Source organism: Mesocricetus auratus, unplaced genomic scaffold (assembly GCF_017639785.1).
Source record: "Mesocricetus auratus isolate SY011 unplaced genomic scaffold, BCM_Maur_2.0 Super-Scaffold_15014, whole genome shotgun sequence".
Classification (NCBI taxonomy): Eukaryota; Metazoa; Chordata; class Mammalia; order Rodentia; family Cricetidae; genus Mesocricetus; species Mesocricetus auratus.
The window spans coordinates 76,686,465-76,713,453 of record NW_024429186.1 but is presented as its reverse complement, the minus strand read 5'-3'; the positions used below and the strand labels follow the sequence as shown (position 1 = coordinate 76,713,453).

Sequence of the window (26,989 nt, the reverse complement as noted above, 5' to 3'; positions counted from 1 at the left end):
CCTGGTAATATTCATTGTAAGCTAAATCTTAAGGTGAGTCATTTTTTTAGCAATACTGTAGACAACTATCTAGGAGACTGCAATCATCCTTAATTCAGTACATTATCATGGATTCAGCATATGTTTGTTGATGATCTCTGTGCCAGTTAGTGTATTTGAGAACCAAGAAACATGATGCATCCTTCTCACCCAGAAAGATTTTTACTGAATTTGAAAGTAATGTTCATAAGTACAGATAGTAGTTCTCTGAGAAGCCTTCTCTGTATGAATGTTCAACTCAGCCCCTCATTTGTCAGTACAACTGAAAATACCTAGTGTTCTACCCCAACCTGTCTCCTAACGTTTCCTGACGTGGTTGGTGGCATCAACACTGGAACTGAACCTGGGTGTCCTTATCTCTCTTTAACAATCCCTACCTACCTGTCAGTAAGGCTATCCGTTGTGTTCCTGGAACAATCTCCATCTTTGCCCCTGGATACAATATTGTTTGATTCCTGGTGATCTGTCATGAAGAGGACCTCTGGGCTTCTCTGAATGATCAGCCTACTTCTTGCTGGGAATACAATGGCAGTGGATTATATGTCTATGCCTCCTCCAACCCTCCAATTCCTATCTTGTTATCATTAGCACAGAGGGAATGATATTGGAAGATGGGACTTTGGGAGGTGGTTAGGTCCCAATGCTGTAGTCACTGAGACTGGGGCCCTTATTTAAAGGACAATAGAGAGATCCCTTCTCAATCCTATCTTGTGGGAGTGAACAGATAAGAGACACCAGTCCCTCACCAAACTTGGCTGGCATGTTGATGCCCAATTTCTTATCCTCCAGAGATGAAATCAAATTTATGTTGTTAAATGACCACACCAAGAGAATACCAAATCATCAACTCCCTAAATATTCTTTTAAAAATTCAATCCATGTACTGGCAAAAATAGTTCTGGGATTAATGGTGCTGGAAATGATCATTGAAAGACAGCAAGGTAGAGGGTACATATGGAGGTTTTGGTGGGAGGAAAGGAAAGGACGATACCTTTCCCCACATAATGGCTATAGCCACAAAACTGCACCCACATAAACTACAAGAACTACACAATCACTTCCAAGTTCTAAGCAATAAAGACCTTGTCTTTTAAGACTGACTCTAATTCTGGACATTCCCTCTGCCATTCCTATCCCTACTTTCTCTAAGAACCTCCTGTCTGTGGAGTTAAACAGCTTCCACTTTCTGATTTTTTTCCCTTTTTTAAATTTTTTTATTTTTTTAAAATTAGAAGCAATCTTATTTTACTTTTTGGTTTTTTTTCCTTTTTTATTTTGGAAGCACTCTTATTTTACATATCAATCCCCTCATTCCCTCATCCTGACATCCTCCCATGCCTCCCCCCCACCCCAGCCCCTCCAACCCACCTCACCCACTCCAAAGGATAGTGAACTTCTCCCTGGGGAACCATCAAAGTCTTTCACATAATTTGGGAGAGGACCTTGACCCTCTTTCGGGTATCTGGGCTGTAATAGTATCCCTTTATAGGGAATGGGCTCCCAATGTCCATTTGTGTACTAGGGATAAACACAGGCTCCACTGTTAGAGGTCCCATATACTGCCCAGACTTCCTGTTGGCACCCATAATCAGAGGGCTTGGTTTGGTCCAATGCTGGTTCTCCAGCTTTACGACTGGGGTCCCTGTGCTCTCACTAGGTCAGGTTAGTTGGTTTCTCCAGCATGGTCTTGGCTTCTTTGCTCATCCCTCCTCCCTCTCTGCAACTGGATTCCAGGAGTATGGCTCAGTGTTTAACAGTGGGTGTCTGCTTCTGCTTCTGTCAGTTACTGGATGAAGGTTCCAGGAATGACAACCAATGTAGTCATCAATCTCATTATAGGGGAAGGGCAGCAAAGGCAGCCTCTCCACCACTGCCTAGATTCTTAGTTGGGGTCATCCCTATGAATCCCCGAACATTTCCCCAGTGGCAGACTTCTCTCCAAACCTATACTGGCTCCCTCTATCAAGGCATCCCCTTTCTTGCGCTCCCCAATTCCTCCCAGTCTCAGTACTCCTGATCTCTCATGTTCTCCTCCCAAGTACCCTTCTCCCCTCTCCCCTCCCCAGCTCCCTCCTCTCTCTCTCTGTCTCTGTGTTCCCAATTTGCTCAGCGGCTCTTTTGTTCCCCTCCCCTTCTTCAGGGGACCATGTGTTCTTCTCTTAGGATCCTCCACGTTCCCTAGTTTCTCTGGTGTGGTGTGGATTGTAAGTTGGTAGTTCTTTGCTCTATATCTAATAATATCTATATATGAGTGAGTACCCTGCTTATTGTTCTGTGACTGAGTTACCTCATCCAGGATGTTTTCTTCCAGTTCCATCCATTTGCCTGCAAATTTCAAGATTCCTTTGTTTTTTTTTTTTCTGCTGAGTAATACTTCATTGTGTAAATGTACCACATTTTTTCCATCAGTTCTTCTATTGAGGGACATCAAGGTTGCTTCCAGGTTCTGGCTATTACAAACAATGCTGCTATTAACATAGTTAAACATATGCATGTATGTGCATTGTTTGTGTATATGCCCAAGAGAGGAATTGCTGGATATTGAGGTAGACTGATTGCCATTTTCCTGAGAAACTGCCATACTGATTCCCAAAGTGGTTGTCCATGTTTGCACTCCCACCAGCAATGGAGGAGTGTTCCTCTTTCTCCACATCCTCTCCAGCATAGACGGTCAGGGGTGGTTTTGATTGTAGCCATTCCAACGGGGATGAGATGGTATCTCAGAAAAAAGATGATTTAAACCAGTCAGTGACAGGAGTAAGGTGGTATCATAGAAAAAGACGACTTAAACCAGTCAGTCCTGAATACTGGGACCCATGACATGGAGCTGGGTTAATCAGCAAGGGAACTAACTTGTATAAGCTTTTAGACACTTTGGGGATGACACAGGATGGAACACGGGTAATAAACGAGTGCCTGGAAGACTGACAGCATCTGAATTGGGAGGGCTGAAGTTTTCTGTGCCTCATTCAGTGTCATCAAGCCTCTTGAGGGAATTTGAAATATTGTTAGGGACAAGGTCTTAGAATTAGCAGAGGGGAGTGTGAGAAATGAATTTTTGGTTGGATGTCAAGGTTCTTGCTCTTTACAGATCTCATAACAATTAAAAGTACCAGTGATGGAGAACAACCCCACTAAAGTGCACTAAGAACATGTTACTCAGGTGTCATTCAGTTATAAGGGACACATATCCAACTGGACTGACTAAACAAATTAGATTTTTTTCATGTTAAATGTAAACATTCAGAAGGCCACAAAATAGATGTGTTGGCTCACTTGAGCAAAATCTCCAGGACTAGGTTCAAGAACAGCCAAGCACAGATACCTCTCCATCTTGTAATCAGAGTGACTATTCTGACAAAAGGCGGCTTGAGCTCACAGTGTGCTGAAGTTTATGTGCAGATTGGAGCCCATAGTGGATAGTGACTGTGTGCTTCCCAGGTCAGATAGAACAGTTCCCTTTTATACCTTGTTCTCTACTGCCCACCTACCCCAGCTTAGCTGACATGCGTAATTTTAATGTGCTTCTTTATTTGTGTGTGTGTGTGTGTGTTGATACCCGTGTTTATGACTTCTGAGGCTAATGAACTTGTAGCAAGTTAAAAAAATATCTTTTTGTACAATACTGTTACCCAGAGAGCTAAGAAAATGTTCATTTTGTCAACACTACTCCTTTTATTTAAGAAATTACAAATCAATAGGATAGTAAAATCTTGGTATTCATCTAATATACCAATACAGAGTTTCATTACCCTGGGGTACCACCCACACTGCTTGGAACAATGTTGTTCTCCTTTATAGTAGAGTCCACTGACCTTTTAAACTCCACTTTATGCCTAGAAAGTAACTGAAGTGACATCCCGCTATCCCCATTCCTTGTAACAGTAACACCAGCCTGGGTCTTATTTCTGCTCCAAGTTCACAGTAAGCCCAATGCTGTCTCTTTGCCACCTGCAGTGTGTTGGCCTACTTAATCTATCCGTTATTTGACTTCATGGCGGGAAAGCCCATGCTCTGGTTCTCTCAAGAGTCATCCAGCCTAATTGCATTTCACATTTACCTAACCCAAGGGATTACTCTGGCTTATACATTTTTGTTGTTCTTTGCCTCTCTTCATTCTGAGTCCCACCACCACTTCAGTATCCGCAGTCACGTGTTTTTCCTATGAGTCACACACACACTTTAATTAGTTTACCTCCAATATTTTTCAAGCCACTCTCAAGGAAATGTTGATCCATCAAAAGTGTGGCATTCACAGAATTCATAATTGCATCACTTAGGCATAAAGTATATTTAGTCTAGTGGATAAAGAAAGAGAATAAGCAAGAAAATTACTGTGGGATTGATTGAAACAAGAGAGTTAATCACAAGGTAAAGCATGTATCGTTCCTTTTTTTGAGATTGGGTTGCTTATTCCAGAAATATTAAATGATTTGCCTGAGATTACCTTTGTAACCGAAGCAGAAGTTTGGACTTGAAATCAGAACTTCTAAGACATGTTTCAGTTTAGTACTTTCCACTTGAATCTGGTATTCACTACAGCTGTGCCAAATGTTAAATTAGAGAATCGTTTCAGTACAACTGGCTGTGACCTTCAAAGTTTGAGCTATCCCTCCCGATGACTTTCGAGAAACAAAACTGTCAGTTACAGATACATTTCAAACCTCTGATACTTTTTCACTCTCATCATTTAATATCCATTTGCATTGACTGCTACTCTTGCAGATACTGAAATATTTTACACCTCCCACATTTCAATATCAAGCTCAAGGTCATTCATCCGTAAAAAGAAAAATATTGATGGGTATACCTTCAACAATGTTTTCACCTAGGAAAAAATCAGATAGGGTTATGCCTATTTTTAAAACTTGACTTGAATATAACAGTGCACACGTATAATAGCATCAGTCAGGAAACTGAGGCAGACTGGCCAATTTTGTCTACATACCAAGTACCAGGCTAGTTGACGCTGTGTCAGGAAACCTATTAAAAGATATTCCAAAAGCAATGCCCTTGGTTGTCTCCCGGAAATGGAAGATAAATTCCTATTGTTAAAGATTCCAAACACTTCTGACATACTCCTCAGAGGATTGAGGTGTATCTGACCCAAAAACCTCCTCCCTGAGGATTAGCTTTTATAGTACCAGAAGATACTATGCGTGTTGCCAGGGCAGGAACACAATAGACAGTCCTGTGCAGCTGTGGGGCCTGTGAACCACAGCAATGACCAGTGTGACAAGCTGCAATAGTGGCATGCTTGTAATGGCAGTAACTAACAGCTATCTAATTAGACTTAATGCCCCTTCAACAAAAAGAGAATACTGTCTAGTCCTGGAAACCTGATCAATTAAGGAGGTTAGTTAGGTCATGGGTCTACTTCTGTAAATTTCCTACACCAATATAAATCCTACTTTCACTCTAAATACCCACAGAAAATTGTAGCTCCTTATACCCACAGAGAAATGTAGCTCTCACTCCTGATCAAAGAAGCTTGTCTGTGTGGAAGAGAGATATCTTTATGGAAAGCCATATCTGGTCAAACGGCAATTGATCCCATGAGGTGTTCATTCCCAACTGCTACATGCACAACATTACCTCCCCACCTAAGAATAAGGAAACATTTTGGATGAAGCAGCAAAGATTATAACATCCAGAGAACCAGAAGTCTGCTGTGATATTTGTGTCTCCTATGAATGACATGGAAGTTATAGGCATTAAATCTCAACAACAGGGTTGTCTAAAAAAGACTTGAACAATGATAACACCAGTAGACATGTCAGTGTGGATGGAGAAATAAATCTCATGGATCTGACCCCTAGATGAAGAGCTATGAACAATAGTGACTGCTGAGAAGGGAGAATTTGTCTTCACCAAGGAAAAGTCCCCTAATTGGGCATCCAATGACAAGTGTTCAACTCAAAAAGTATGTACATACAAGCAAACTTACTAAACAAACTTGGCTGTACTCATACATTAATTCATATATATTAGTAATAATTAAAGAAAAAGCAAACTATGAATTTGAAGTGGATCAGGGTGCACATAGAAGAGACTGAAGGGTTAAAGGGTGGGGGGATTATGTGGTTCTACTTTAAATAAAGTAAAAAACAAATTCTTTGCTCAAACTAAAGTTCTATCTTCAATAGCACATCCTACTGTGTGTATTTGAAAGTATCTTTGGATCTCTGCTTTCTCAAGGAACTTTGAGGGCATGGAACTACAATAAATAGTTACATTCTGCCTAGTGCTATTGCTATGGGTGATAAAGTCTTAGGTGTTTACCCCAAGAGACTTATATCAGCCTCTACAAAAGTTGAGACATTAGCTCTCAAGCGAGGTAAATTCTCAGGTGTTTCACAGTATGTGTGGGGTCCCATAATGGAAGCGCCTATTCTCACGTAGGCCAACTTCAGCCTTCTAATTCTTTCTTCCTCATGACCTCTGTTCTCTGAATTCAAAAGATATATATATTTCATGCAGAACAAATTCCGTTTACTGGAAACACAAATTAAGCACTCCAGTGTGAATCTGTTTAGTCTCAAAGCACTGCCTTTAGTTCTTATGAGGAAAAGGGGAAAGATTGAATAGCTGCAGAGGCCAACTCTGAAATGAAACCAGATGATACAGTTTTTGACCTAATAACCATACATTTTGAGACCAATGTTTTGAATGTATTAGTCTAAAAGACTCATTTGGGTTTGGGAGCAGGTTAGATCTATTCTAGATGCAGGGACCTTTGGAGGGAGATGCTAAGATGACCCACTTTTAAGCACCTGCTCAGTAGTTCCCACCTTGTTGGACGGGTGCCTGTAAGCAACAAACCAAAGCTGTTAGTAGATTCTCTTTGAAATATGTATTTCAGGTGTACAGTCGCTATCTGAGAAACAGACCATTATGCAATAATATTTTTTCCAATAAAGTCAATACTTGTTCTGGAGTTTTACCTGAGAGAGAAAAATAAAGGAATAACAGGGAAGCTTTCACAGGGGCTTTTAACTAGCTAGTAAAAGTGGCGATCAGTGCAAACACATTAAAATTCTATTTTCCTTTACAAGTGTTTGGTGCAGATGACCCCCACTGATCTTAAATATATTTCTGTATTTCTAACTGAATAGAGGTTTTCCGTACAGCATGTTCTAATGGCACTCTGGCCTTTAGCCAACCAGGCACTGAATAAGGCTATTTTTAAAATACAGAAGCTGGGAACAGCTGCAGCAATCAAATTTGATAAAAACAGAGAGGAACTTGGCTTTTTTTTCTTCTAACGGTTTGTCCAAGTTTAGTCCTCTTTCATAGAACTGCTTTTGTCCTGTTGTCTAAAGAGCTGCAAGACCAATACAGTATAGTCCTTTTAAACAAATAACTTCTGTAAGAATGCAACTAAAAAGAACCATTTTTCTTTGTACCAACAGTATCAATGCAATGGCGCTCTGAACTACTTTTTAAGTTGTGTGACTTGCATGAGTAGGCAGAAGAAAAGAGAAATGCATGGGTGATATCTAATCAAGAGGTTCGGCTCCCTCAGTCCCCAAAACAACTCCTTAAAAGGGAAGAGCAATGATGCCTTTCCTAGTGTAAGAATCTGAAAGTTTGCCTTTGACCCTTTCTTATCATCAATAGTGTTGGTGGGAAAAGACACTTCCAGAGACTCAGGGACACTTCCAGCAACTATGGGAGGTGGGAGGCACTTCCAGCGACTGAGGAGGAATTTTCAGCGACTGGGGGATGTATTTCCAGTGACTGGGGGGAGGGACTCTTCCTGTGGGCCACTCTGCTTTTCACATTAGTATTGGTCAGCAGAGTGCTGAAATTTGCTAAGCCCTGGATTCATATCAGTGCAGATCCTTCGCTCAGATAACAAACTTTGTAAAATATAAAGAATTGTCTGATGTCCTCATCATGTATACCTAGAAGTGCTTGATCTTCCCTTGTTTTTCTGACACAAGCTCTTTGGAAACTTGCAGTCAATGAGTAATAAAGGCAATAAGATGCCTGGATACTGAGAATCTGTGCAGTGAGAGGTAGCTCATGCTCTCTTCTGAGTGATATCTGTGTGGAATGGATTTCTCTGCTAACACTCTAATTGACATGGCAAAGGATATTGTGTTTCTTTTAAGTATTTACAAATGGAATTAATTTAAAATCCCATTCAAATAAAACTACTTGTGTCAACATTAATTCAATTTAGTAATCCAGGACAATAGTACAATTCTTTTTCTATAGACATAAGGTTATGAAATAATATTGCCTTACTGTGCTGCAAAGAGGAGGGGGAACTAGCTACACAATAGGAGTCAGGTGTACACCAGGCTATTCTTACTTGCTAATAGGTGGCCCATTAGATAGGATGGCCTATCTGTCAGCAATCTGTTATAAGCTTTCAAACAAATAAGAAAAACTCAGTGGAGTCTTCCATGGCTGCAATAACTTTCCTAGAGGCACTGATTTGTCAAGACCTGTTTATATCTGTATAGCAGGTGATGCTTCCAGGAAGTGTATTCAGTGTTTGAGAAAACAGGTACCAGTTCTCATCTGGGGTCCTAAAGAGAGATGCATGGTCTTTCATTAAAGCAAAACTTATACACACATGCACACGCACACGTTTCAATGGAAACAACTATATTCTTAGTGCACAGAGCCTTAAAATCAGTGAACTTTCCAGGTATTTCTTGCAATACATCAGACTACAGGCAATTAAAGGTTCCAAATAAGAAATGTTGGGATGTGATTCTGCTTAGCCTTGTAGCCTTTTATATGACGACAAACTGCAAGGAGAATGAGATTTCCTTCTGATCAGCAATGCTTTTATGCACAATAACCCCAGCTATATTCAAGTCTTTCAACTTCTAACTAGAATGAACAATGTTTATATGTAAGCAGGATAGATTGAATACCAAAACAGCTCCAATATAGAGGGAAACACCTGCTATAACCTTTTTTTGTCATTATATTTTGCCTTTATTTTAATTCTCATCATTGAGTTCAAGAGTACCATGCTTTTAAGATTTTGGTTGTTTTTTTTCATAACTCTTTGATGCTAAAATTAAGGAACAGCAGAAGTATCTCTCTATGCTCTACTTCTTAAGAAAATACTGATGTCCATCATTCTTCTAGAGTGTATTAGAAAACACGGAGAGCTACATGGAATATCTCACTGGCTCTAGGTCCCCACTAGTTTGAGATTTTTAAATATTTTTTTTTGGTTTGGAAAGTAAGCATTGATGATGTCTTTGCTGACTATACTCCTTCACTGGCCTCAGTGTTAGGATGCAGATGCCCCTCCAAAAGCTGTTCAGAATTTGCTGACATCAGCCTTCATTCATGAGCACTCGCTTTGTTCAGCGATGGCACTGATATGAGGAGACACATGAAGAAGCTTGGTTTATAGAGGAGGGCAGAGGAGGCAATGCCTTGTGAAAACATTCCCACACACTAATGGCTCATTCACACAGAAAACAAGTGAGAGCCTTCAGCCCCACCACAAAGCTCACAGAGAGCAGGCTGACTCAAGGACCCAGAAGCAGCAGTATGCATTCACCACTCTTCTCCACTCTCACACACACACTGCGCTTACATTTCCTGATGCTTCACACTGCGGGGCAAAGCCATGGATGACTGTGGGAAAGCTTTCATCTAGTTCTCTGGGTCTTGTGAATGGAGTGATTTCTTGAGTTGAGTGCCCAGTGATGAAGGTCACTTTTTGAGTATGCTATAATCAAGTGATTTAGAAGCCTTGAACAATGAGGTTGTTTACAATTCACCATACAGTGGCTTTGGTCTTTTTAGTAATTTTTGGGACGATCCAGAATTTTAAGATGAAAACTCATAAAGTAATAAACAGCTCTGGCCAGTTGTTTAAAAAAATCAGATATATTCTTTAAAAGCCATTTTTAAAGGCAGGCATGTGTGTTTGTGTGCATGTATGTGTGTGAATGCAGTAATCCTTTACATACTTTTTAGATTTTATAGGAAGTAGACTTACCAAAATCTTTTCTTTCTTAGATTTAAAAAAAGTGGATACAAATAAACTCAAAGGATTTTTGGAATTTCTTAATTTTGATACAGTCTTCATTAGTACAATTTTTGTGTGTTTTATTGTAGTAATGGTATCTAAAATAATCAGTATTGATAATTGGATGACTCTGATTTTATAACTTTCATTATCTTTTTCTATCAGTCCTTACTGTTGATAAGTAATATACAACAGCATGAAATTGATAAAACTGTTTTCAGTGGTATGTGGAGACTTAAACACATACTATGTTTGCATTAGTCAAATGAAGAGACTAGCACTAACCTCAAAGGATGTTGAGAGTTTTTTATTTGTTTGTTTGCTTGCTTGGTTTGGGTTTTTTTATATTTAAATTAGAAACAAGCTTGCTTCACATGTCAATCCCAGCTCTTTCTCCCTCCCCTCCTCCCCTGCTCCACCACCAGCCCCCGCAGCCCCCCACCCAATCCCCACTCAGCAGTTTTGGGTTTTTTGACTGTTGGGAGATTTACTTGGGATAGTGCCTGAAGAGCCCTTAGCAGAGAGTCTGCTAGTGCTATATCTATACTGTAACTCTGCCTTTCCCTCTGTCAATTGTTGATGATACGCAGTCACGCAGTATGGTCATCGGGGTATTAAACACCTGCCACTGTGTCTATAAAGACTGAAATACAGACCTTGTAACAAAAAGTTTTTAGTTAAAGTCACTCCAGAATCAGCCTCCTCCTAAACTCTGCATCTACTCCACAGTGGCAGCAGATCACTACAAGTAAACTAAAAACCAGTGCACAGTGGATGTAACCACTGAGAAGTAATTGTTAAAGTGTTCTCATTTGTGGATGTCTCTCCCGTACAGCGAACATGTAAAATTTTTTAAAGGAATTTGGGTTGTAGCTCAGTTAGCATGTGTCTTTGGCCTAGCAGGCACTGAGACAAAAGGCCATCAGTTTAACTTCCATTACAAACACAAATACAACATATATACTACTCTGGATCCTCAGGCATGTTTCAAACTGCTGCTAGATAAAGTAAACATCACTGGCAGGCATGGAGCCTACATACGTGCAGAAAACAAAACCCCATTTATGGTCAGAGACAGAATATGGACTTGATAAGTGGTGATGTAATTAGAAATTTACTGTTATGATAAAATGAACCTGCACCCCGTATCTTCCACAATAGGGCAGCATTTTGCTGGATGCCAAACACGAGGATTTTCCTGCTCTTCTCCATATCTCCCTCCTCCTCCTTTAGGACACATTCTTCTATGAAATGCTACAACCCACACTCAGCCTGTGTTTTCAGAGCATCGTCTTCTGTTCTGTCACATATGGCAGTCTGAAACAATTACATAATGAGACGTATTATCAGGGCCTGGCTGTCAAGATGAAGAGACCATGAATAAATATTAGCCACTTATTAGATCCACTGCTCCTGCACTCCCTGATGTATCTGTGCTTCCTTTGACACTCATATTTTCCTTTCATATCCCTGACTTACTGTGGAATAAAACACTACAGCATTAACAATATTCAGAAAAGGATTTGAAAAGTCAAAGACAGAGATGGGACTGTGGCTAGACACAGATCAATTCCTGTATCATGTTAGGCCCCCAGGTTCTGTCCCTTGTAGCACAGAAACACACACACACACGCGTGCGCGCTCACATACACAAGTCACATCACTTTTGTACTTTTGTTCTGGAATGTGCTGACTCTTAGGCTGATTTTGATCCACCTGCTCTTTCCTCTTCCCTATCCATAACATGTTAAAGAAAAGCAAGATCTTCCTTAGGAGAGGAGCATACACATACTATGACAGGATTTTTTCAATTGTTTATTGATTGTGTGTGTGTGTGTGTGTGTGTGTGTGTGTGTCATAGCTCATATGTGGAAGTCAAAGAACAATTTGCATTGGTCTATTTCCCCCCCACCATGTGGATTTTCGAACACAGGTCCTCAGGCTTGGCCAGGCTTGACAACAAGTGCTTCTACTCTCTGAGCCACCTCTCCAGCAGTTGTGATTACCTGATGCGCAACAGTTGACTTCAGGAAAAAGTGACTCACCTAGATCTCTAGGTCTGGCCATAATTTTGCCTTCCTCTCTGTGAGTCCAATTGTATTTTTCACACTCAAGGAAGTAAACATGAATTTGACAACTGATCACAAAGGAGAATATTATGCTGTCCTAATTCTTTTGACGTCAATTGGAAACATTGCTGTTTAATGATATATCTGTATTTAACAAATGGATCACGACAAGCCTTTGTGCACACGAGTGTGGTAAGGCACCATGGTTTGAAACATCTGGGAACCACATGAATGGGGGCACTGAAATGTGTGGCCATATATTATACTTTCCAGGTCACTGTGGTGTCATTTTATATCTATAGCAACAAACTAAAGAGAAACCGCTGTGTTCTGGCAGAGTTAGTGTTTCTCTTAAACACAAGTGAATAACATTTTCATAAAAGGTTCATACAGTGAACATTTTAGACTTTTGGGGAATACATGGTCCCTGACACAGGACCCACTCTGTCTTTGGACTCTGATAGACAGTCACAGAACTTAGGGATGCAAACTAGATTACTGATAATAAAATTTTAACTTTCACATAGTTCTCGTGTCACTGTAAATTATTTTTGTTGAATTTTTCCCACTTGTTAAATATATAAAAAGTCAGTCGGATTTCCTAACTCATGCAAAAACGGTCAATGCAGAGGATTTTTGCTCAGAAGCTACAGTTTACTACAACTCTTCTAAAATATGCAATCAGTTGACAGGGATCACATTAATTCATTAAGTGAATGTTGTTAGACAGTGCTTTGCAGGGACAACTTATTTAAAGTTTGGCTGGGTGTAAAGTGAAGAAGTCTTGGGTGTTTATAAAGTCACTACAGATAAAAACAAATTCAACAATATATAAATAACAATTATGTGTCCTATGTCAGTCAGGATCATGATCTCAGGAATCACAGACAAACACCTGGACACTGCATCAAAACACCAACATCTTATGGGAGGCAATTCGAATATCTCAAATGTAGGGCTGTTTGCGTTTTAGTTTCTTTTCCTTTGCTTTCCACCTAACACCCAATTAGAAAGAATATGGTATTTACCTAACCCTTGTGCATAGTCCTCAGTACTCTGCCATTTCTAAAGCAGTCTTGTCTTGCAAGGCCATTAAAGGCAAAAGCTTGCCTTCTGAATGCATGAGGTATATCATCTTTACTGATTATTAACAGCAGAATTGGTTCGCAGGGTATTTTTCACGGAGAAGAAAATCAAAGACAAAACTCAGCAGGAGGGTGGTAGACAGTAGCAATATGGTGTGGGTGTAGACAAATCCCTGTGATTCATAGAAAAGTTAGGGCTCACAGATCAACTCTGTTGTGAGAAACTGCTTCACTTGGAAAATAGTTCCAGCCTCAGATCATTAGAAAAAAAATCACATGAAATCTAACCTGTGTAGGAACTGAGTGGTACAAACCCACAGCCCCGAACACGTGCTCTGTCCCTGTGATGTACATTATTACCATCACCTTGCGGACACCTGAGCCTTCAGCATCTGCCACGATGCCACTTTCTGGTTGACATATATCTAAGAAATGTGAACATTAGCACCCAGACTATAGAGCCAAGCACATTTGAGTGCCGGCTACAGCTGAAAGAATATGTTTCCATTCCTTGACCATCTGTTCTTGGCAGCAGAAATTTAAGCTAAAAACAGAGAATAGCTTCTGAGAAACAAGTCTAAATAGGGTGAAAGCAGCAAGATGGATTCTCTAGGGCTTCAAATCCCCTCCATAGCTCGGTGTGCTGGTTTCATAGCTGAATGCTTTTTACTTGGGACCTCTTCGGCTACAACTACAGCAAAAAGAAATGTTAAAATAATATTATTTTATCAGCCAACTTAAAGTATGTTATTTAGGCCAGACATTCCATTTTATGAGCTTATGCTACATTTTCTAGTGATCTTGAAGCTAATGAACTTTTGGAGGTCTCGAAGAGCTGCTTACTACAATTGAATTCTGTTGAACATGGACCATCAACATCCCTAAATTCTGAGCTATCACACATTCCTTAGTAATTACTGAAACTTCCTGTCCAAAATGGATCCTGCACCTGTTTTCTCATTCCAAGCTCAACATTGTTGGTGCAGACCAACTACGTGTTTATCTAGTGTGCGGCCATGGCTTCCCACTGTGTGATACCCCCTCCAGACTTGTTTTTTGCTCTTAAAACTGTATCAAAATTATTTACACCCGGAAACACACCAAAAACCTTACAAGAATACCACACTGGGCCTGTTAGCATAAGCCTAAGCCTATCAGAGGCAAGCATTGCTGGCCAGCCTGGTCTGATATCAAGTTCAAAGTCAGCCATGGCTACACATTGAGAACCTGTCTCCAGAAAACAAAAGATAAAACAAAGAACACCACAAAAGAAAAGGACCATGTGTAGTTACCATAATTTCTGTATGCTATCAGGATCTAAGCATTCTGTGTGCTATAAATGAGCAAGTCCACTGTCAAAGTGTTGGGCAGGTTCCCAATCAACGGGAGGATACCCTCTGTTTTCTGTACCAGTGCACACCTTTGAAAAGAACTGTACCTTACACAGTACAACTTATGCAAATATGTCTATTTCTTAAGTAACTCCTTTGCAAATGATTTGTGCTCCAAAGTGCATCAGTTCAAATTTGTTCATATCATGCCCTTAGTGTATGAATATTTAAAAAGTGGTCCTCTAACTTTCAGTTTCTTTAAGTTGGCTTAGGACATATATCTGTGAGGTCCATCCTGTAAGACGTGCTTCATACTGTGACATGGGCTAAAGAAACATTTAACAGGTGGTACCAGCCCTTTTCTGATGTTTCTGTTAAGAAGAATAAGATGATGTTTGCAATGTGCTAATTATCTCATCTACTCCCAAATGTCATTTTGGTAGACTATATATTCCTCAACCTCAGGAAAATGTTACCAGAAACTTCTATCATTTCTTGAATTTCTATACAGTTACCTTGTGTTCAATCCACTTGATGAAATAAGACTCAGTCTTGATAACCTGTGAAAGAAAACGCTTCAACCTCCATGATCTCCAGGGTTTCTTGTTTGAGTAGCTTAACAAAATCACGTCTGACAGTAGATCTGTATGCTTTATTTATAGTGATGAAATGTGTATTTGCTGCCAAATGTCTCATGTGGGCTGTATAGCTCTTCCATGTATACATGTGGAATAACATTAAGTTTGTTGATGTTAAAAACTACTGTTATGTTTTTTTTCTTCTTTCTTTTTTTATTATTTGGCTCTGAACTTGTTCTTTCTGCTTGTTTTAGAATAAGCTGAGAGCAAATAGTTCTCTATAGAGCATCAAGGATTAGCTAAGCTGAGACTTACCGAAGTACCGAATTTTTTTCATTACTTTTGATTTTCGAGACAGGCATTTCGCAGAGTGTCATTTGTGACTTCCTTAAGATACAGTGGCATTCCTGTGTATATGCACACTGAGACTGACTAGGCATGCATTTTCTTTCAGATCTGAGTGACCAGCTGCTAGAGGTTGTTGGCTTGGAAGGAGCAATGGAAATGGGACAAATATACACCGGGCTGAAAAGTGCTGGTCGGAGGCTGGCTCAGTGCTCCTCTGTGGTTATCAGGTAGTGCTTCTGCTATAATTGACTGTGTGCTTTGACATGACATAATCCCAGCTAACTAAACGGATGCAAGATTTATGACAGTGGTATCTGTCTTATTTTTGTTTCAACTGATCAATGATTAAAGCTTACATATTTCAAAATGATGGAAATTAACAGCTTTTACGGCTTGGCAACTGCTTCTTATTGAGTTCTATAGAATCTAATATTCTTTTACTACCTTGGTGTTTGGGTTACATTTTTATAACTGTGCCAAAAAGAAACAAGGGGAAATCATCTTAAAGGAGGGAAGGTTTATTTTGCTCAGAACTGATAAGTGCCAGCCCATTGTGTGACAAAAGTGGGAAACAGGAGGTGTCTGCATCTTGTCAGCCAGGAAACAGAGAGGGGACAAGGCTAGGAACAACATAGTCCCAAGAACCTACTTCCAGCAGTCAACTTCTTCCAACAAGGGTCGACCTACTGAAGCTTCTAAGCTGCAAAGTTTCCAAAGTAGGGCTAGTAGCTAGGGACCTAATCTATAACACATGAGTCCGAGAGAGATATTTAAAAGTCAAGCCATGTGGATGCACCAGCTAACACACACATAGAGATTTAATACATCCCTGTGTTCATTCACACTCAAGCTACTGCAGCATCAAAGTATTTACTGAACAAATTATCCAAAGGAAAAAACTACTGACACACTATTAAGTTACATTTTCTCATGGGCTAAAGTGCAGCATTGTTCTCATAAACCTAAATTATAAATCAGTATGTGATAAAGTTTCCAAAGTTTTAATTATATACAATATTTTACCTATAGAAAAAATATAGAATGCATTTGACCCCAAAATGAAACCACAAGCTGTAATGTAGACATGACAGATATTATTTTATGAATGTGTTGGTTTGAGAAAATCTTAGACTCCCACCATATTTTTGAAAGATTTGCAATGTGTGTGAGGTTGTACATATGTCAACAAGGAGTCACTTTGGTTTTAGGAATTCAGAAATTGCCTTTGAACACAAACCCTGGTATTTTCTTTTGGCATTCAGAATTATTCTTTATGTCACCACATTTACCAGGAAGCTTTTAACATTCTTGTGACCAAGGAACCTTTCAGAGTGTTCATTAATAGTTAATGAAACCCCCCTTTCAGAAAAGGTCAGCAGTGATCACATTTGCCTTCCCTGGACTTATTGTCTTGTGCTTTACAGATACTTTCTTATAGTAAATATTTTAGCATTATAGTAACAGTGAAGTATTCTTTTCCAGGACAAGCAAGTCGCTGCCAATGCAGATTGATGGAGAGCCATGGATGCAGACCCCATGCACTGTGAGTACCACCAAGTGGTGGGGAATCATTACCAGTGTGACTTTTGCTTTCCAGACATCATGCATTTCTATGGCTAAGTCCCCACAAAAAATCTCATCTTTTGTCCTGTCTTCTTTAGCAACTATGTGGCAAGTCCACTTTTTCCTCTTGTTTATGCAGAGAAGCTATTGCATTCAGGCAGATACCAAAGACCAACTGTAAACTCCAGGACAAAGCAAGATACTTAGAAAGCTTCTCTGAATTCTTTTGTTTAATTTCCAAACATCTAATATGAAAATTGGTTATGGATCCTTGACACATATGAAGAAAAAAACTGATGTACTTTAAGCTAAATATTTCTTGCTTCTGGAACATTTCTTATAGTTAGTAGAACCCACTATTTTCTTAGTAATAAAGTAAAAACATTTTTTTCTTGATAACTGCCATTCTGGTAGAGGTAAGATAGAATCTCAGTGTTTTGATTTGCATTTATTTTACGGACAGGGATTGGACACTTTTTCTGAAGTTTATTAGTTCTTAATATTTAGTCTTTGAGAAAAGTCTGTTCATTTTATTAAGATGTTTAATTTATTAGTGTTTAGATTTCTTTAATTCTTTGTATATTCTATATGGTAGTACTTGTTAGTTATGTAGCTAACAGAGCTTTTATCACATTCTTTAGGCTGTCTCTTCATGCTTTGGCTAATTCTGTTGGTGTTCAGCTTTTTAACTTCATGAAATCCTGTTTGTTGATTGTTGACATTATTTCCTGAATGGCAGTCTTAATAACAGAGTTCTTCCCTAAGCCTGTGTTTCGAAGTAGTTGTCCTAGCTCCTCTTTTATCAGTTTCCTGTCACATATTAAATTCTTTTGTTCATTTAGAATTGGTTTTTGTATAAGGTGAGAGGCAGGGATCTACTTTTTCAAGTCCACCTGTAGATAGGCAGTTTCCTATCACCATCTGACACAAAGCCTTAGACAGGTTACTTTCAAATGTTTTATGATTGCTCTTACTGTAAATTACAAATATCTTTTCATTTTTTTCTTTCACTTACTATATTTTATGTGCTTGTGCTTTATCTGACATTCTTCAGAGTCTGTGAATAGGATTGCCGCATTAACTCTTATTGTCTTACCAATGTTAAGTATTGTCATTGTTGGAGTTGCCAATTGTCTTAGTTAGGGCTGCTATTGTGATGATGCATGACCAAAAGCAATTTGGGAAGGAAACAGTTTACTTGGCTTACATATCCTGAATCACAGTCCACTGAGGAAAATCAAGACAGTAACTCAAACTGAGCAGGAACCTGGCGGCAGGAGCTGATGAAAAAGCCATAGAGGGGTGCTGCTTACTGGTTTTCTCATCATGATTTTCTCAAGCTGCTGCCTTATAGACCCAGATAATGTGCTGGGCCCTCTACCATCAATCATTCATTAAGGAAATATCTACAGTTTTACATTGTGGAGACATTTTCTCAATTGAGGCTTCTTCCTCTCTTATGATGCTAGCTAGATCAAGTTGACATCAAACTGGCCAGTACACTAATGGTGGCAGTAATTTTGCTACTTGGGATGGTAATGATGTTTCTAGCGCTGATGGTAGCAGCAACAAATATAATGATAGTGGTGATGATATTACGGATGTGCCCATGCTCATACCACCAGAGTAATAGTGGTAGTGGTCATGATGGTTACAGTAGGAATCGTAGTGAACTTGCAGTCATGATAGTGATCATTTTTATGATGTGGGATAGCAATGGTCACTAGTACTCTTGTCTTTAATATAAGATCATTGTTGTTCAGCCACGATCACAAGAGAATCAGTAAAAATAATACAAAAAGAGTGGAACCAAAGGTATTCCTTCAAAGGTCTTTGCATTCTTTCAGATACTATAGGAATCGTGAGTAAGCAGTAAAGGCAATGCTAATACTTTATGCTCATTAAGATCTTCACTTGTGCAGATATCAAAATACTTGGTTTGTATTGACACATGCAATTCACACACACACACACACACACACCACATTTAACTCCATTTTATGAAATCAACACAATGAATTAGGGAAAGCTAAAAAAATTTCCTATTCTGACCTCTAACACATAGCAGAGTGGTGACTAAAGCCCACACAGCTGCACCTGGGTTCTGCATTCTTCTTCATTGACCCCACTGTTATCCCAAGCTGACAAAGTTGAGGCTACTTTGAGAGCTCTCTTGGGCAAGGCCTTGGGCAAATTACTGTCTACCATTTTTCTAGTTCTGGAAGGACTATGTCTATGAACATTTAATTAAAATTTTAGACAGGTTTAAATGATTTAACATAAGTTCTTTTGACACTGATTTTAGTTTTTTTTTCCAGTTAGTAGCAGGATACACACTTTACCTTTTAATTATTGTAATCTACAATTTATAAATTAATAATTTATATAATTTAAATTTATGTTCTTATAAATATATTTATTCATTTAAAACATGTATTGCAACCTTCAGTGAGTCAAGAACTATAATATACTAAGACTTATTATTTATTAATTTGAATTATAGAATATCCTACATTTCCTAGAACCACATGGGGGCTTTGAACTTTTTACTGATGAGAATATTAATATTCTTTGCAGTGATATATAGAGAGAGGTTTTTACTTCAATAAACTAGTACATTTTTTCTTATAGAACATAAGAATTTGTAGAATTTTAGAACTCTTTGCTAAATTTAAATATCCATAAACTGATATTCAATTTATGAAGGAGTTTCTCAAGTTATAATTTTAGAGGAAACCAGAAGGTTTCTTTTGAATTCAATAGAAAGTGGAGAAGAGCAAGAAATGCATATTTCTTGATTCTTAAATCAATTAATACTATTTTTAAAAAATCAAGATAAAAAAGATTCTTGAGATGGACTCTAGTGGTGGTTGCATAATAATGTGACAACACATAAGATGAAAGCATTAAAGTGGGTTGTATCGTTTATCTGAATGAAAAACGATAAGTAATGTCAAGGAAAAAGTAATGTTTATTCATAAATTTTATCAGGCCTCATCACAAATATCAAGAAAAGCAAAAACTAAGCAGGTTTAAATTCATGTTACAATTCCTTTCATGACATTCTAAGTTTTGCCACTAAAATCAATCAACAGATATTTGTCAAATGTTCCTGTTATAGTATATCAGTACTCACAACGTTGACAGAGTGAACTTTTTCCCTAGTAACTATTTCTTCATTATTTTAATAAACATATTTAAACTAGGAGACTATTGAATCTAGAATACACATTGACGTGGATGGTTTGGAAGCGCTGTCTGCAAGGTGAACTCTAGAGCCTCTACCTTCTAACTTCTTCCTCCTGAACACATCGAATGGACCGACTTTGTTAACATGCATTCATATAAAACAAAGGGCTACCTAAAAACTGGAGGAAGACAGAATATGACCACAGGATAGGGCAGAGCGCAAACCACATCAGATCCTACTCCATATGTGTGTACCCAGCGTTTCTCACTTTTTGCAGTTGATGAACTACTGATGGGGTTTTGTAAAGTAAGAAGTGACTACAAAGCTTCAAGAACCTTAACCGCTGTTTCTTCAAAATACACCACACATCTTTCCTCCAGAGGATTCTTGTTCTTCTCCATAGTGCTTTGAGCAATGAACATTACTCCCCCAGTGTTTCCAGAGCTGGAAATTTGAGTCATCCTACAGTAAGTTCCATAGCCCCCAAACTATCAAATATGACGACTTAACTACATTATTCATTTCTACAATCTTTGCCTGTATCTCCAATGCTACCACGACCATCCTAGACTTGCCCCATTACATTTGTGGCTTCTAGAAAGGACTAAGTATGTTCCAATCACCATGACGCTCTCTTTTAATTTATCTTGCAGATTCCCTTCAGCATAGTCACTGTGAGCTATAATTCTACTGGGGTACTTCCTACTTTGAGTCCTTTCTGAGCTTTCTGTTTGGACACAGGTCAAGCTTGCTGTTGTAACAGCTTCTTCTGCTTCTTCCTATGTGTATTTTCATGTGCTTCCCCAGAGTCTGGAAAATCTTTTTTTTTTCCTTTTCAGCCAAGGGGCACAGCTCATTCTTTGGGGCATCCCTCGCTGCTTCTCCACCACAGAGACTTCTGTAGGCACTGCCATTCCTGTCGCCTCTTCCACTACACTAACCTCCAGCTCAGTCCCATACCCACTGCCTGTGATAGCAACAACCATATCACATTGAAAGTACAGTCATTTCCCCTCCCTGTAAGACATAAGTTCTCAGAAGTCATGAACCATCATTTCAATACTCACTGAGCTCTCAGAGTACAGAACTGCTCCTCCTGCATAATTTGGTTGCCAATACCAAGAACATTTTGAATTTATAAATTTCTTAAATACTTCTTGGGGGTAGTATAGCATTTTAAAACATGCTTTCTACTAAATCTTCTTTCACTGAACATAATGTAGTTTGGCTAGCAATTCATTCACATATTTTTCATATCTAAATACATGTAAAAGTTATTTTGAGTTATCTTTATTCATTATATTCTCAAAGCAAAGAGTTTGAATGTAGCATAGAAAGAATCTTTCCCAATCTCCAAAGATTACATCCTTCTGTTTCCTGTTTTTGTGTAACTGAACTTCTCCAACTACTTCTGTGTTATTAGTTGTGTATTTATTGGACATATCATGAAAGTTGTATTCTGTAAATGACTTGTAATCCAGGTAGCCAGTTTCGGTGTATTAAACATTACCTGTGACACCATCTTGAAGCATTATGCCCATGGAATTTTAATATAAGATCTGTGCTTAAGGACAAGAAGATTCCCTAAACTTTCTTCCCTCTGTAATCACTTGATAAATACAATTTGTCTCAGTCCTTTAGGACCGATATGGAAAATTTTGTAAATTTGGATCTTCCCACATAAAGCATTTAGTGTCACAAAGATTAAGCAAATAGACTTTTCCAAACACGTGAAACAGTTTGAGCTATTCAGAGGAATCATGATAATGATTCCAATCATTTATTAAGCAAATACTAATATTCATTAAATGTTTATGTTCAATGTACTCAAATTCATTATTTATTTAATCTTCAAAAAGCCATTAAAATAAAAAAGTCATCATAATTCGATATGACAAATTAAAACAGAAGCCAGAGAAGTCAAGTACCTTACTCTAGGCCAGGTAATAAGAGAGAGAAACAGACTGTTGGCTGTCTTGATTTATGCATTCATGGCGATGTTTTGTCTTATCATTTGGTAATCGCTTAAAGCTTTAAAGTATCACCAGAAACAATAATTGACTAAACTGTCATTTAAAATACAGTGTTATGTTTCATCAAGTAGTATCTTTGTCATTATTTAATGCATTGAGCTATATTTCTTGATATAACCAAAGCCATTCATCATACTTCTGCCTCAAGTAACACTGAACACTTCTGCTAGGATGCTGTGACTCCTGTGACCCCCAAGTTCATTGCCTCTTCATTTCCCTGAGAATATAATTCACCATCCTTGTCACTATGTTCAATTATCCTCCTGGAGCTCAGATAAGTTATCATGAGCTATAGGAGTCAGTTCTTGGAGAATTCTTCTTGTTGCAGGTTTCATTTGAGGTGTATCTGAAATCCCATTTTCTGTTCTGAGGTTCTCCAGCTTCCAAACAGGCCACTATTCAACCTGTAGCCTCTCTGTGCTACTTTCCAGACACAGGGTTGGCACACATTTCAGATAATCTGGACTATAATTTAATTTTTTTTCTTTTATTGAAAATAGATTCTTTTCTTATACAATATAACCTGATTATAGTCTTCCCCTCTTGTCCCTTACCTCCATTCCACTCTCTTTCTGTGTCTCATTAGTAAAAACCAGGCTTCCAAGAAATAACAGCCAAACATAATATATAAAATGCAATAAGAAGTAAAAGTTGTCGTATTGAAGTTGGCCATGGTAACCCAAGAAAAGGAAGAGTCCCAAGAGTAGACACAAGTGTTCTCACTATCAAGGGTCCCATAAAAATACTAAGCTAATAGCCATAATATATATGCAGAGGACCTGGTATAGCCCCATTTAGGCCCTGTGCTTGCTACTACAGTCTCTGTGAATTCATATGCACCTAGCTTCATTGATTCAGAGGGCATTGTTCTCCTGGTGTCCTCAATCTCCTCTGGCTCTTACAGTCTTTCTACCTCACCATTCACAGGCTTTCCTGGGCTCTGCAGGGAGGGATTTGATGTAAATCTCTAATTTAGATTCTCTCACACATAATGTCTGATTGTGGAGTTCTGTCTGCATCTGATCCCATCTGTTGCTGGAGGAAACCTCTCTGATGATGACTGGATAAGGCACTGGTCTATGGGTATCCCAGATATCATTAAGATTTTTGCTTTTGTTTTGCTTTTCAGATCAGTAATGTTTGGTTTTAACCATTGTCTCTGGACTATTTAGTCTCTTGTTCTTGGTTACACAAGCAGTGTCAGATTGGATTTCTTCTCAAAAAGTGAGCCTTAAATCAAATCAGACAGTGGTTGGTTACTCCCACAAGTTCTATGTCACCATTTTCCTAACATATTCAAAGATTTTGTGGCTGGGTTTCTGTCCATGTTTCCCTTTCAGTAGCCTGCAGCATACCATACCTTCCTACTAAAATATATAAGGAATTCAAGACATTAGATATCAAAAAATCAAATAATTCAATTAAAAATAGGGAAAAGATCTAAACAGAGAATTCTCAATAGAAGAAAAGCCAATAGCCTAGAAACACTCTTAAAATTTTCAGTATCCTTTGCCATTGTGGAAATGCAAATCAAAACTACCTTGAGATTCCATCTTATACCTGTTAAAATAGCTAGGATCAATAACATAAGTGACAGTTCATACGGGCTAAGATGTGCAGCCAGGAGAACAGAACACTTGCTTAGTGGAAGGGCAAACTTTAACAGCTACTGTGGAAATCAGTAGGGTGGTTCCTCAGAAACTGGGGAATCAATCTACCCCAAGACTCAGTTATTCTACTCTTAGGCATATATACACAAAGAATTCTCCATCCTACCATGAGAACCCTTGTTCAATTATGTTTATTGTAGCTTTATTCATAGTAGCCAAAAACTGTAAATAACCTAGATGTCCATTAACAGAAAAATGCATAAAGAAATTTTGCTGCATTACACAAGGAAGTATTACTCAGCTGTTATAAAAATTGCATCATGAAAGTTGCAGGTAAATGGATAGATGTAGAAAACGTCATCCTGAGTGAGGCATCCCAGAGTCAGAAAAACAAATATGGTACTTAAGTAAATGACAACCAAGTTGCAGTCCATAAAACCAGAGAGTTCTAAGGAGGATTCAGATATCTTCCCAGGAAAGAGAAACAGAATAGACTTTACCGGCGGACTGTGTGCTGGTAGGAATGGGGGTGAGGGATCAGAAGTGGGGTGATCAGGATTAGGAAGAGATGGGGTGGAGTGAGAGAGTATGGGAAAATACTGATGGTTTGGGGGAACATTTGGGTAATGGTGTGGAAACCCAGTACAGTAGACACTTTCTGGAATGTATACAGGTGATCCTAATGAGGACTCCTAATAATGAGGCATAGGGCTTCTGAACTGGTCATTTCTTGTAGCCAGGTGAGACTTCTGGTAGTTGGACTAGGTTGCATTCAATTGAGTTGTTTGCCAAGGTGGTCCCATGAGAATCCCAACAACCAAGGCTGTTTCTAAAGCAAAATGTTTCCTCTTCACACACAGAGAGTGGAGTCCCATTGCCTTGCCAAGCACAAGAGCCATACATTTCATTGGCTGTAGTTTGTTATTATGCTTTAATTAATATCAGTGCAATATATTGTACTATATTGTGATTATCTTGATATTAATTATCATCAATATGATGATGAGGAGGAGGGGGATGGTGATTTTCTTTTGAGACAGGATCTCTCTACATAGCCCTATCTGGCCTGAAACTTATTGTGTAACCAAGCTGGCCTTTAACTCAATTCCTGCCTGTGCCTCCTGAGTTCTGGGATTAAAAACATGATCCACCACATCTGGCTTGAACTGTTTGATCCTATTAGAACATATGTTTTTTATTTTGAGACAGGGTATCACCTGATAGTTCTGGATGTCTTGGAACTTGATATGTAGACCAGCCTGGCCTCAAGCTTACAGAGAGCTACTTGTGTTTGCCTCCCAAGTGCTATGATTAAAGGCATATGTCACTATGTCCAAACATGTGTGTTTTTATAGGTTTTGTAAAAAGTTTTCTGGATGCTGGAGGGATTTAAATACTAATATACTAGGATTCACAAGCAAACTCAAAGCCCTTCTATGCCAAGCTTAAAGGCAATGTTCTTAGGAATCTATTTTGCCTCCCATCTGTCTGAAATATTTGCTTGATCCTTTCTATTCCTGAGCCTCTCTGATGAGTCCAAAGACTCCCACTCTACAGTGCACGTCTGTGTGTGTGCCAGCACCACTGACTTACTTCAAGCATTTTGAGATTCCCGTTTAGACATGTAGGGTGGTGAGACCACAGTGGCTAGGGAACAGCTTTCACAATTTTCCTCTTTGTCTGGTTCTCAGAAGTTTGATATTGAGAAATCCAGATGTAGGTTTTTGTGAGCACACCGTGTTTCAGTTTTACTACTTTTGAGAATCTGTAAATTTATATTATTATACATTATAGCATACCTTATTCTATGTTTCCATGTCAGCCCTTATTTCTTTAATTCTTGATTTTTCCCTCTTCCTTTTCTTCCATAATTGCAATGGTATATACATAAGAATATCATCTCATGGTTCTCGGTCTATTTATACATTTTCCCTTTTTTCTTGCTATTATTACAACTGAATGATGAATATTCATCTAATTTGAATTCACAAATTGTTTTCCTTACTTCTTGACCACTTCCAATTAATTTTTTATCATAATAGTTTTTCTCCTTTTTTATTAAAATTAGAAACAAGCTTGTTTTGCATGGCAATCCCAGTTCCCTCTCCGTCCCCTCCTTCCCTGACCCCCACAGACCCCATATCTCTATCCCCTTTTGCTGCCCAGGGAGGGTGAGGTCTTCTATGGAGGATCTTCAAAGTCTGTCATACCATTTAGAGCAGGGCCTAGGCTATTACCCATGTGTCTAGGCTGAGAGAGTAGCCAAAGTCCATTCATATGATGGGGATAAATACTGATTCACTGACTGAAAACACTTAAAGTGCTCAACATCCTTAGTCATCAGGGAAATGTAAATCAAAACAATCCTAAGATACTATCTTGCTCCTGTCAGAATGGCTAAAAACAAAAACACCAATGACAGCTTATGCTGGAGAGGATGTGGAGAAAGGAGAACACTCCTCTGCTGCTGGTGGGAGTGCCAACTTGTGCAACCACTTTGGAAATCAGCATGGAGATTCCTCAGGAAAATGGGACTCAGTCTGCCACAAGATCCAGCAATTCCACTCTTAGGCATATACCCAAAAGATGCACATTTATACAACAAGAATGTCTGTTAAACTATGTTCATAGCAGCATTATTTGTAAAAGCCAAAACCTGGAAGCAGCCTAGATGCTCCTCAACCAAAGAATGGATACAGAAAATGTGGTACATTTACACAATGGAGTACTACTCAGTGGAAAAAAAAAGCAATGGAATCTTGAAATTCACAGGCAAATGAATGGAACTAGATGAACCCATCCTGAGTGAGGTAACAAAAAGACAAACATGGTATGTACTCACTCATATATGAATTTTAGACAGAGCAAAGGACTACCCGCCTACAATCCACACCACCAGAGAAGCTTGGAAACAAGGAGGATCTTAAGAGATATACCTGGGCCCCCAGAGAAGAATAGAGGAACAAGATCTCCTGAGTTAATTGAGAGCATGGGGGAAGGGGAGCTGGAGTTAAGAGAAAGAGAAGAGAAGGAGGAGAGAGGATCATAGTAGTTTTAAGTCATAAAATTCAACTGAAGAGTTACATGCCCATAATTCCAGCACTTTGATAGGTAGAGGCACGAAGATCAGG

At 38.8% G+C, this 26,989-nt stretch overlaps 1 protein-coding gene across 10 annotated transcripts in view; it reads left to right on the top strand.

Moving 5' to 3' along the window:
* Positions 1-26,989, top strand: part of Dgkb (diacylglycerol kinase beta) — a 744,334-nt gene that overhangs the window by 691,540 nt on the left and 25,805 nt on the right. For all 10 annotated transcript variants that reach the window (XM_040743220.1, XM_040743223.1, XM_040743219.1 and 7 more), the window contains 2 exons: positions 15,569-15,689; positions 16,945-17,005. In XM_040743220.1, coding sequence (XP_040599154.1) covers positions 15,569-15,689; positions 16,945-17,005 — 182 coding nt within the window. The remainder of the gene's footprint in view (positions 1-15,568; positions 15,690-16,944; positions 17,006-26,989) is intronic.